Below are 12,066 nucleotides of genomic sequence, written 5' to 3'. Positions count from 1 at the left end.
AGCCGGGCAGCCCTGGGCATAGCATTATTGACACCAGCGTGCCAGCAGCACTGAAGGCCCAGCAGGGGATGCGGGCGTGTTATGCCAGTGCTGTACAGACCCCAGTGAGGAGACGGTCCCGTCTGGAGAGCTGTCTGCCGGGCACAGACGAGCCGGGCACTGGGGCTGGAGAGTTGCCTGGCGCGGTTTGTTGTTGGGCATTCATTTGAAAGGTCTAACTGGGGCGAGGGAGAGTCCCAGCAGAGCCCGGTGCCAGGCCTTGCCGTAACAAGGCAGGGGCGTGGGGTGGAAGGTGGGGTTTTGAGGAGGGGAAGACAATGGCTGGCTGGAATCTGCTGGGGGCTCACCAGGGTGTGGGGGAGGAGCTGACAGGCGGAGACCTTGGTGGGGTGCAGGTGGGTTGACGCCCCCGTACACTGCTGCGGGGGACGAGTCGTGTCTCAGGCGGGGGAGAGGAGGCGCAGGCGCGGAAGGGGCGAGGGTGCAGAGCAGCGAGGGGGAAGGTGACTGTGCCACCCGCTCTGCGTGGAGCCCAGGGGAGTGAGGCGCCAGGGCCGGCCAGGAGGAGGGTGACACTGGGTGTGGCCGAGGGCGGGGAGGAAGCGGCAGGGTTTGGACACGGCCTGAATCAAGGCTGGGTCCAGCGAGAGGCCAGAGTCAGAGCGCCCTGGTTACGGGCCAGCGGGTGGGGCAGAGAAAGGGAGGGGGAGGGTTTGGGGAGGAAGGTCCAGTGCTGCCCGCAGTGTCCAGTGAGGACCTTGCTGTGCTCCCATGCCCAGGAGCATGGAGGGTGGCGGGGTGGTCAGCTCCTGGAGCCATCTCGCTCCCCCAGCAGGCGGCTGCGGTGGCTGGAGGAAGTGAGCATTCTCCATGGAGGGTCACAGCAGCTGTGGGGTGGGCAGTTTCTGCCTGCGGGGTGAAGTGGGGCAGGCGTGGCTGAGAGTGAAGTATGGGCGATGTCGCAGGCACCTGGACTAGCGCTGTACGGGGGGCCGAGACGATGCAGGGGACGCACCAAGGTCAGGGAGCAGTGTGCTGTGCTGTGCTGTGCTGGTGGAGGGGGCTTGGAAACTCCCCAGTAGCTCCTTACATTGTTCCCGAGAGGGGAGGGGGAGCGAAGCAGCCGTCAAGCTGTAGTTCGTCGGGGCTGGGGTCCTGCACCATCCGTGGAGGGGCAGCCGGGGCTCCCCAGAGAACGAGGGCTCCCCTCCCCGCTCCCCACTGTGGTGGCTTTTAGGGGTGGGGGTGCCGTGAGTGACTGGCTTGAATTGGTTTGGGGGAGGGGAGAATTGCTTTTGGGAATGGATGTGGGGGGGTCCTGGGGTGGGGAAGGTTTGTGGGTGCGGGGGGAGGCAGTGTTGCGGGGCTCTGGGGGGCAGGGCTGTACCAAGGCAGTCTCTGCTTCCTTCCCCCAGCCTTGCAGGCCTGAGCAGCTCCCTGAAGAGAGTCAGAGAGGACTACAGGGGGGCTGGCAGCCCTGGTCCTCCTGGGTGACCCCTTGGGGTGCAGCCCACTGGCTGGGCAGGCAGGGGAACCCCCAGGGAAGTGGTGGATCTGTGCTGCATCCTTTGTGTGCCAAGAGCTCCCAGCCCCTCCACTGCCACTGCCAGGGGGTGGACAGGCTTGCCGTGCAGGAGGGTTGCAGTTCTGCAGCATTGCACAGTTGCTTTCCACCCCTCAGAGGGCTGCACTGTGGCAGGGCAGCGCCTTCCTGGCTCCCACGTCTACTGGGGGACCCGTGAGACTGCAGGGAGGGCTCCCGGCTTGGCTGCCAGCCGCAAGGCCGCTCGCTGTCCCGGGAGGGAAGTGCCGCTGCCCCTCCGTGGTGCCGGTCCTGCGCTGGTGTTAATAGTGGCCAATTCCCACCCCACAGGGCAAGGAGGTGAAGGAGGAGAGTGCGGAGGAGAGGCTGCGCCGGCGGGCGTACGACAGAGGCTGCCAGCGGCTCAAGAAACGCATTGAAGGTCCGTGAGGGGGTCTCCACTGGGGCCGGTGCTGTGCAGAGCCGCCTGGCCAAGCGCACTCATGCCGTCACAGGGACAGGCGTCGGAGCAGCCTCCGAACGCCCTTGGCAGCAAGGAGCCAGCCGCAGGCCCGTCTGTGCCGAGCTGGTCCGGGTTTCCCTGGCCATACGGCGGGAGCCGGGGGCCTGGCCACGCACCATGCCAGCCCACAGGGCCCAGCAGCCATGCACGCGGTGCCACGGCGGCCTGCAGCGTGCCATCCTGGGCTGCAAGCTCAGCCTGAGCGCCCAGCAAGCCAGGCCAGGGGTGAGAGGGAAACCTCCCTGTGGCCAGTGCTGGCACTGGGGCCTGCCAAGGCTGGGCACTGGATGCGGCGGGGTGCCGGGGGAGCAGTCTGAGGCAGCTCTGCCCGTGGCGCTGGGGCTCCCCAGGGCACTGCCTCTGATGGCTGATTTGTGTGTCCCCCTCTCAGTGGTGGAGGAACTCCAGGTTCAGATCCTGAAGCTGCTGCTGAACAACAAAGACCGAGGAGGGGTGAGTGGAAGGGAAACGCTCTGTGGGCCCCTCTCTTGCAGTGTCCAGGGACTGCAGGGCTGCCCAGACTTTCCCCACCCTGCCTTCGAACCAAGGGCCGCGCCTCTGCCACGCCATGCCAAGCGCACCCAGTCTCGAATGCGGACCTGTGGCCTCGGAGACGCCAGCTCCTGGAGGGCAGCGCGCCGTGTTGCTCGGTACAGGCAGGCTGCGTGGCTCCCTGGGCCGTGTTAAAGAGGTGGGGGGACGTCCGTGAACTGTGTGTTCTCATTCTGTAGGTCACCTGCAGGCCGCCTATTGGCACCCGCGTCTAGCCCACGAAGCAGAGCTCGTCCCTCGCGCGGAGTTTCCTTCCTCCTTGGGATTCTAGTTAAATGTTAGCCCCACTCCGAGTGTGGCTCTAAACGCCTGTGCATAGTGTGTGTGTTCACACTAGCTGGACACGCTGCCTCTGGCTCACTAACCCATGTGCACTCACACCAGAAGGCGCTGATGAGACCAGCAGGAAGGCACTGTCCCAACTGCCAGGTTATCTAGTGGTGCTGGTCTGCGCGGCTAAATCGCTGTCCAGATGGCAACAGAACATGGCTGCTCGGTGGGTGGGACCAGCTGGGGGTATTCAGGATGTCGCCATGGGGCCAGTGGTGCAGGCTGTGTGTCTGCAGTGGGAATAGTGTGGTCTGCTGCGCTACGGGCCGGAAGGGGAGCTGGGGAGTGTACGGTGCATGCGAACTAACAAGTTCCCCAAAGGCGAAACTTGCCCTGGGTGAAGAGAGCCCTGCCCAGGCCTGGGTGGCACCCGATTCCCAAAGGTGCTCCTGTGAACAGGGTCCCAGTGCACTGGAGACTCACTGCTGCTCTTCCTCCTGGCAGGGGGAAGCCTCCAGATACATCTTCCTCAACAAATTCCGCAAGTTCCTTCAGGAAAATGCCAGCAACCGAGGGGTAAGTCGTGGCGCCAGCACCACAGCTGGCCCGTTACCCTCTCTAGTGCTCCAGCCCAGGTAGCTAAGCCCTGTACCAGTGTGAACTGGCTGCACAGTGTGCCCCCAGCACGGGGCAGGTACTATCCAGGGCACGCAGCAAGGCAGTGCAGAGCCAGGAGCAGAATTCAGGGGAGCCAGCACCTCTCCCCGCTGTAATGGCTGGGCACGCTGCCCTCCGGGGTTGTGGCTTGCACATGCTAGTGAGCACTTGGGAGGGATGGGGGTTGGGGTGGGCAGTGGGGAGGGAGAAACCAAATGTGTTAACCCCTCCCTCACCTAGGGCTCTCATCCCTTTGGGACCCCATTGCTAGCACCTCACGGGATGAATAAGAATCTGCCCTCGCTCAGCATCGAGTGTCGGGGCACAAGGGGTGCGCCAGGTCTGGTGGGGCGGGGGGATGCAGACACCATGGTGAAGCTCACAGCCCCGGGCTCACCTGCCCAGGCTGGACGCACTCGAGGGCACTGAAGGGACCTGTGCTGCTGTCAGGGATACAAAGCTGCCGGGATCCTGCGAGAGGCTGTTTGATGCCCTCGTAGCCTCGGCACCCAGGAGTGGTTGTCATCTTGGGACGCAGCCTGTGTCTGCCACAGCCTTCCCCTCCGAGCTCACAGCTGCGCTGGCACCAGTGCAGTTCCGCACCTGGTAGTTGTGGGGGGCGCGAATGCAGATGGGCCCTGGCTCCTAACTCTGCTCACAGCAGATCCGGGGACAAGGTGGCAGTGACCATCAGGGTGAGCGCTCTCCCACAGCTGCCGGTGGTGGGGGATTTGGGGGAAGCCAGTCAGCCCCAGCGCCAGGGGACACTGGCTGCCAGCCTGCTTCCCTTGCTGCTGTTGAAGGTCTCAGTGATGCTAACGGTCAAAGCCAGCTCGGTGCTAGGTATTCCTTCCCTTCCCCTGCGTGCTCACATCATTTACATCATTTATCCTCTGCTATTGAGAGGCCCAGCTGGCCTGGCACTCGATTTCGTGATGCTGCTGGGTGCTGTGCATTTTCTGGACTCTGCGGCCAGTGCTGCTGACACTCTGTGCTGAGCGGGGAGCTGGGAGCAGACTGGCCGGGTCTGCCCAGCAGGGCTGCCCAGCGTGAGCCTCCCTCATTGTCCACTCTGCTGCCCCCTCCAGAACCTGACTGTCCTGTGCCCTCCAGAATACATGGTCTGCTTCCTGCATCGACTCATCTCCGCCCTGCGCTGCTACTGGGAGGGACACAGGGCCAAGAACCCTGCAGCGCTCAGCAGCGAGGGTAAGTCAGCCGCAGGAGGGGCCCCACTGCGCTGTGTGGCTGGCTTTGTGGGAACAGGATGAGGCCTGGCTGCCGTTCTCCAAGAGGCTGGACGCTTAAGCATAGTTCAGGAGCAGTGTCCTTTAACAACCCTGCACCTGGGAAGCTTTACACTGGGGGCTTGGTTGCACCGGGGAAGTGACGGGCATCGCTGGCATGGGACCATGCTCATGCTCGAGACAGGGAACTCCGCCACGCACACTTGCCGTTTAAGTCGTTCCTCTGGGACATGCCTCTGGAGTTATGCCGCTGAGATCCCTACGCAGAACAGCTCTCCCCGGGGAGTTGATGAGCTTGTCAGAGCGCCCTGAAGTGCCGGACAAACAGCACTGTATGGCCAGTGGGGCTTTGCTCCCTCTACCCCAGCATCATCTGTTCCCCCTCAGTCCTAGCCTGTTCCAGCCTGGAGTTGGGCAGGTGCCCAGCTGTGGGGCTCGGTGGCTGGGATGCGTTGCTAGGAACCAGGTGCCCCGGCTGTCGAGCTGTGTGTGGCCTGTCAGGGATCTGAGTGCCCCACTCTGGAAATCGCCTTTGCACGAGCGGGCCGTAAAACCTGCAGGGCTGTCTGGCTCCCTAGGCTGGGGCCAGCGTTCAGCATCCTCTGCTTCCTCGTGTGTGAGCTGGGCCAAGGCCTGGGGCTCTGCCATAAATCTGCCTTTCCCCTTCCCGCCAGAGGCATATGTTCCTCCTCAACTCTTCTATAGTGGCAAGGTGGATTACTTTGACCTGCAGCGACTCGGCGGACTCCTGTCTCATCTCAAGAAGACTCTGAAAGGTGAGTGCTGGGTCGCATCGCTAGCTGTGCTGCGGGCAGGAGGTGCTGCTTTCCTGGGGTGGTCTGGAGTCCTGGGTCTAGATCATGGGGGGAAGGGGCAAGGAGGCTGTTGAGGGCAATTCAGTCTGTGGTATCTTGGGGAGTAATGGGCATGTCCTTGTCCTTTAACTGTGGTGGGAAGGGGCTGGCTTCTGGGTTTGTGAGGAGGGAGGGACTGGCGTTCTGACTACAGGGAGAGGACTGTCCATTACACAGGTTATTGTCATCAATAATAAGGCAGAAAAGGCCATAAATATTTCTGGCTTGCATTAGGAGAAAAACAGATGACACAGTCCCATCATATGGCAAAGATAACACTCTTTCCATTCCACTGGCATCTCTGGAAGATGTTAGTTAGAAGCTACTAAAGTTAGACATTTTAAAATCAGCAAGTCCATGCATCCAAGAGTTTTAAAAGAGCTCGGTAAGGAGCTTGCTGGACCTTTAATGTTGATTTTCAGTAAGTCTTGGAGCACTGGGGAAATTCTAGAAGACTGAAAGAAGACTAATGTGCCAATTTTCAAGGGTAAATGGAATGACCTGCGTAATCATAGGCCTGTCAGTCTGACATCAATTCCTAGCAAGAGAATGGAGCAGCTGATATGGGACTAAATTAATAAAGAGTTAAAGGAGGGCAATATAATTAATGCAAATCAATATGGGTTTATGGAACATAAAATATCTCTTTTTGATGAGATTATGAGTTTGGTTGATAAATTTACTAGTGTTGATGTAATATACTTGAACTTGGGTAAGATGTTTGATTTGGTATCAGAAAACACTTTAATTAAAAAACTAGAACAGTATCAAATTAACATGGTGCATGTTAAATAGATTAAAAACTGTCTAACTGATAGATCTCAAAATGTAACTGTTGAGCCGGTTTGTTTCCAGTGCCATCCACAGGGATCTGTTCTTGGCCCTGTGCTATTTAACATTTTTATCAATGATGACTTGGAAGAAGACATACAATCATCACTGATAAAAGTTTGCAGATGACCCAAAATTTGGGAGAGTGGTAAATAATATAGAGGACAGGCCACTGATACAGAGCTGTCTGGATTGCATGATCAATTGGGCTCAAGAAAATAATATGTGTTTTAATGTGGCTCAATGTAAATGTACATCTCTGGGAACAAAGAATGTAGACTGTACATACAGGATGGGGGCTCTATCCCAGGAAGCAGTGACTTTGAAAAAGATTTGGGGGTCGTGGTGGATAATCAGGTGAAGATGAGTTCCCAGTGTGACTTTGTGGCCAGAAGAAGCTAATGAGATCCTAGGATGCATAAACAGGGGACACTCGAGTTGGAGCAGAGAGATTATTTAACCTCTGTATTTGGCACTGGTGCAACTGCTGCTGGAATCCTGTGTCCAGTTCTGGTGTCCACAATTCAAGAAGGATGTTGATAAATTGGAGAGGGTTCAGAGAAGAGCCGGGTGAATGATTCAAGGATTAGAAAACCTGCCTTATGGTGAGAGACTCCAGGAGCTCAGTCTGTTTAATTTAACAAAGGGACGGTGAGAGGGTGAGTTGATCACAGTCTATAAGGACCTAGACAGAGAACAAATATTTAATAATGGGTTCTTCACGCTGGCAGAAAAAAGTCTAACAATCCCAAGTTGAAGCTAGACAAATTCAGACTGGAAATAAGGCGCATTTTTAACAGTGGATGTAACTAACTGTTGTTCCAGTTTACCAAGGGATGTGGTGGATTCTCCATTATCACAGACCATTTTTACCTCAAGATAGGCTGTTTTTCTAGAAGAGCTGCTCTAGGAACTGTCTGGCCTGTGCTCCACCAGGGGTCAGACGAGAGGAGCACAATGTCCTTTCTGGCCTGGGAATCTGTGACCCTAGGAGGAGTCTGCTGTGTCATTTGTGCCCTTCCCTTTCCTACTGAGGTGTTTTAAATTGTGACCTTCCTTGTCCTGGGTTCCTGTAAATACTGATTGTTAGAGAGATTTGGGGGCAGGCAGGCCCAGAGCAGGGAGATGGGGGGCGAGAGCCCCAGAGAGAGAGGCCACACCCTGTTGGAGGGCTTGGGACAGGGACTCTGTGGAGAGTGTGTGCACCCTAGGGGTGCAGGGAGACTCTGGGGAAGGGAAGGCAGAGAGACCTCGGGGACTGCAAGGGGAGGAGCGGATTCCAGGATTGGGGAGCAGGGGAAGGGCACGGGGCCCGGGAGCCAGTGGAGGGGGAAGGGCGTGCTGGGGGATGTTTGGCCTCTGGCCCCATTGCCACACTGGCTGAGTACCCCTGGCACTTACCCTGAGTCCTGTCAGCACGTGGGAGCTTACCGTGCCGAGGGGCAGTTCCTGTCACGCTCAGCAGTGGTGGGCGGCCCCCTGCTGTGAAATCTGTGCAATGGCGGAGGGACCTAGGCCCACAAGGGTCTTGCCTGCATGCCAGGCTGGCAGGACTGGTGCCTTGGTTTCTGTCTGGCTTTCCCACTGCTGTCTGTGCAGCATGGGGCGTGGGTGCCACTCAGGCAGAGGGAGTGGGGGCACCAGGATCTCCCTGTGCAGGCAGCGCTGCAGTAATGGGCAGGATCTGCCCCAGGTTAGTAGGGGCAGAGCAGTGCCCAGGCGTGTGCCCTGGCTGGGGGCACCTCTTCTGTTTGCTCCACAGCCTGTGGCCCTGGCCCATTCCTCCAGCTCGGGCACTTCTTGTCCCTGGAGCCTGCCATGGCCTCTGACGGGGGGTGGCTGTGGTGGGCAGAGCCGGGGCTGTCTCCAGTCCTGCAGGGTCGCCATTGTCATTGGTGGGGTTGTGCCAGCGACGTGGGACAGCAGCACTAGCCCTGCTTTTGGGGTAGGACTAGCAGCTGCAGGGCGTGGCCGCAAGCCCTGTTGGACTGTGTTAGGCCTGCAGGGAGTAGCGGAGAGGAGGATTCAAGGACGAGTGTAAGCTCACATATGAGAGGGCAGGGCAGGGGAGAGCTAAAGGACCAGAGTGCTGTGACTCCACTGGGACAGCATCCCCCCTGTCCCGCTGGGGCTGGCCGTGCGTCGGTCTGCACGTGAAGGGAGCGGGCCCACAGTGAGCCCTGACTCGATGGCTCCTTCATGCAGATGACCTGGCTTCGAAGGCAAATATCCTGATTGACCCTGCGGAGCTGCAGGCTGTGACTATGGACGACCTGGACGAGGATGAGGAGTCAGCAACGTCCACAGCCCAGGTGGGCCTCTTGGGCCAGCGCCCTCAGCAGCGGCTTGGCCCTCCTGCCCCGTCCCTGCCAAGCGAACCTGGTGCTTCCAGTGTTCACGTGCTGTCCTGTCAGAGAAGTGCCTATAAAGGCACCACCCAGCCCTGCTCCCTGGGTGGCCAGAGGCGGGTGCTGCTCCCCTTAGTCCTGCCCAGCCATGGTGGGGAGGAAGGGATGGAGGAAGCTGGGGTCGGTGTCACGTTAGCCCTGAGACGCCAGCGCTGCTCTGGGCCGGCACTGGCGTGACCACTGGAGAGGGAGGCAGAACGGGCTCAGAGTCAGGAGGCAGCCTGACGAACGGAGCTGCTGACGTTTCTGACCACCTCTGTCTCAGCGCCCAGTTGCAGCACTGGCCATCGGTGGTGCCCTTGCCAGGTCCAGCTGGCTCAGCTCACCCACCCTGGGCCGTGCCAACCGCTTCCTCAGCACCGCAGCCGTCAGCCTCATGAACCCGCGACGGCCCCTGGGCACCCTGGAGAAGCTGAAAGCGCGCACGCAGAGTGTGGAGCAGCGGACAGAGGAGGACAGTGAGTGGTTCCCGCCGCATGCGTGCCAGGGTGCCATGTATGGGGGGGAAGCAGCGAAAGGAAAAAGGCCCAGCCAGTTCCCAGGGAACGGCTCAGCGCCTCCAGCCCTGACCCTAGCTGAGGGATCCCAGTGGCTGAGGGTGTCGCGCTGGCTCCTGCAGTGTGTCCACAGGGTGGCCAGGCGGTGGGCTGTGGGGTCACATGGGGACGGGTTAGAACTGGGCACTGTGGACCTGTGGTCTGTAACGCAGACCCTGTGGCCGGGTTCCAGGCCCTACCCACAGTGGAGGATTTTGGCCTCACGCTGCAGAGGCCGTTGGGTTTGCACCTGTGGGTGGCCATGCCCAGAATGCCCCGGCTGTGCCCAGCCCTTTCCCAGCATGCAGTGGGGACAGTGGGAGGCTCACATCCCTCTTCTCAACGTGTTTTGCCAGGCGCTTCCCGCCTGGGCTCGGGCCCGTGGGAAGGATTGCAGTTGCATGTCAGATAAGCGTGCTGCTCGCCCTCTGAGAGGCCACCATGTGTACTGGGAGGGGATGAGGGCTGGGGAGGGACTCCCCTGAGAACACAACATGCTGTGGGCGAAGTGTTGACTCGGGCGCGTGCAGGCCTCACCTGGCCGACGACATGGCTGAGAACCTCTCTTCTGTCTCGGGCTGGGCCGCAGTCGAAGGCAGCCATGGGAATGAGGGTCTGTTACTGGGGCGGCCCCCTGAGGAGCCGGAGCAGCCGATCACCGAGAACTCCCTTCTGGAGATCCTGGACGGAATAGCGATGATGTACAACCTCAGCGTCCACCAGCAGCTTGGTAAGGTGAGCAGGACCCATTGCAGAGACGGTCACGGCCTTCGAGGTAAAGGCTGGGCAGGTGCGACCCTGAGGGATGCCCTGGGGATGAGCCCATGTGTATCTAGCAGGGCCTGGGGATCCTGGGCTGGCTGCGCTTCGGTGTCACTGGGGATTGCAGCCGAGCCCCTGTTCTCCAGCCACCCCCATGCAAACAGGCGGGGAGCAGAGCTGGATCCCGTTCCCTGGAGAACGGGAGCTGAGTGACGGAGCAGCGGGTGGGGCCTAGTGCACGGGGCTGCTGGCCTGGGTGGCTGGTCACCTTAGCAACCCAGAGAATGTGGGGCTCTGGACGTCTGTGCTCAACCCACCCACTTCAGTCTGGGGCAGCCTGGGGCTCGCTGCCCAGGTTCTGGGGGATGGGTTACAAGCTAGCCCAGGTCTTGCTTTTGCTTCTTTAGCCTTTGCTGCATTTAAACAAGTGGCTGGGTCTGGTGCAGAGGGATCACGCCTGTGAGAGCTAATTGCGGCCCCCGCCTGCTGAGAGCAGCGCAGCCAAAGGGCCGGAGCGCCACGATGCTGGGCGGCGGCTGAATCCCTGGCTGCTCTTTGCCGTGCTGGAGAAGCTGTGTGCTGGTATCACTGTTAACCCCGCTTGTCTTTCAGATGGTGGGTGTGTCTGACGACGTGAACGAATACGCCCTGGCATTGAAGGACACGGAGGAGAAAATTAGCCGATGTCCAAAGAGGGTAAGGGCCCCGGTAGCCTCCTACCATCTGTTTTTAACCTTTTCTGAGCCCTCTAGCAAAGGGTTCTGCCGTCTGTGCCCAAAGGCAGCCCACGCTGGGGGCTGCGAGGAGGCTAGCAGGGAGGGAGTGCACTGGGCTGTCCAGTCGCCGCATCTCTCGCATGCCTGCTGTAAGTATGCTGGCTGCCCAGCAGCGGGAGAGGGGGGACGGCGCAGGCAGCCATTTACCTCTTTGGGGCTTGTCGGCAGGTCAGGGTGCTGGCTCCAGTGGAAGCCTGTTTGCTGAGGGCCTGGCTCCCAGGACAGTGCACAAGACAGGGCTGTCACGGCGTAGTTTCCTCCTGATTTTCTATCCTGAGGGCATCAAATAAAATCACCCTCCAATCCAGCCTGTGTAATAGACCCGCCAGCCCAGCACACAGCACTGGGGCTCAGTGGAAGGGCAGCTGGCTGGCGGGGCCATCGAGAAACCAGACAGGAAATGCCCAGGACAGTTTCTGGGCCCCGGCTTCTCTGTCTGCTCCTGCAGTTGGAGAGTAACTCGGCTTGACCAGTCCTACCAAAGGCCGGTGATTTGGAAATCACTTGGCCACCAAGGGGTTAATAACTGGCCAAGCTTCCTGGGCCCTGGGCGCCTGCTGCTCAGGGCGGAGCTGAATCCCACCTGGGCGTTGCTCTGCTTCTGGCTTCTTGCCTGTCCCTGCTTGCGGACCAGAGAAGGTGGGACCCTCTTGTGCCCTGTCCCTTCTGCTCTGCAAAGGGCCGGGCCCGTCAGGGAGGGGCGTCTCCTGCTCTCACACCTGCTGCGCTCCTTTCAGAGGAGGGACATCTATGAGGAGCTGGTGAAAAGCCAGAAGGTTTTCTCAGAGAAACTCAACCACCTGAGTCGCCGCCTGGCCTGGATCAACGTCACCATCTACTCCAAGGTGAGAGGCAGGTGGAGGGAGAGGCCTTGGGGCGGGTGAGCCACGGGTGTGGCTGGCTGTGCTGGGGCCCTGTCCTGGCAGGTGGTGGTAGCCGGCTGCTGAGGCTATGATGCCTGCCGCTCAGCCTGCCACACTCTCCCTTGTGCTGGGGCTGGGTTTCCCCCAGAACGGTCGCCTGTCTCCGTGACAGCTGGGTTTCTCCTTTCCTGCGTTCAGTCAGGAGAGAACCAGCCCCTCCGGCGACACGCCTCCAGCCAGCACTAGCTCCTAAGCCCTTCCTGCT

General features: G+C 59.8%; 1 protein-coding gene across 1 annotated transcript in view; it reads left to right on the top strand.

The window, feature by feature from the left end:
* RNF123 (ring finger protein 123) overlaps positions 1-12,066 on the top strand; it is a 107,280-nt gene that overhangs the window by 40,298 nt on the left and 54,916 nt on the right. Inside the window, exons 17-26 of the mRNA XM_067561244.1 lie at positions 1,874-1,964; positions 2,437-2,498; positions 3,372-3,443; positions 4,613-4,733; positions 5,446-5,547; positions 8,662-8,768; positions 9,130-9,322; positions 9,990-10,135; positions 10,775-10,858; positions 11,676-11,783. Of these exons, the coding sequence (XP_067417345.1) occupies positions 1,874-1,964; positions 2,437-2,498; positions 3,372-3,443; positions 4,613-4,733; positions 5,446-5,547; positions 8,662-8,768; positions 9,130-9,322; positions 9,990-10,135; positions 10,775-10,858; positions 11,676-11,783 (1,086 nt within the window). The remainder of the gene's footprint in view (positions 1-1,873; positions 1,965-2,436; positions 2,499-3,371; positions 3,444-4,612; positions 4,734-5,445; positions 5,548-8,661; positions 8,769-9,129; positions 9,323-9,989; positions 10,136-10,774; positions 10,859-11,675; positions 11,784-12,066) is intronic.

This window comes from Emydura macquarii, unplaced genomic scaffold, assembly GCF_026122565.2.
Source record: "Emydura macquarii macquarii isolate MOO-44397 ecotype Brisbane River unplaced genomic scaffold, CSIRO-AGI_Emac_v2 contig_2369, whole genome shotgun sequence".
Lineage (NCBI taxonomy): Eukaryota > Metazoa > Chordata > Testudines > Chelidae > Emydura > Emydura macquarii.
Note: the sequence above shows the minus strand (reverse complement) of the source record. Positions and strands in the feature narration are given on the sequence as shown.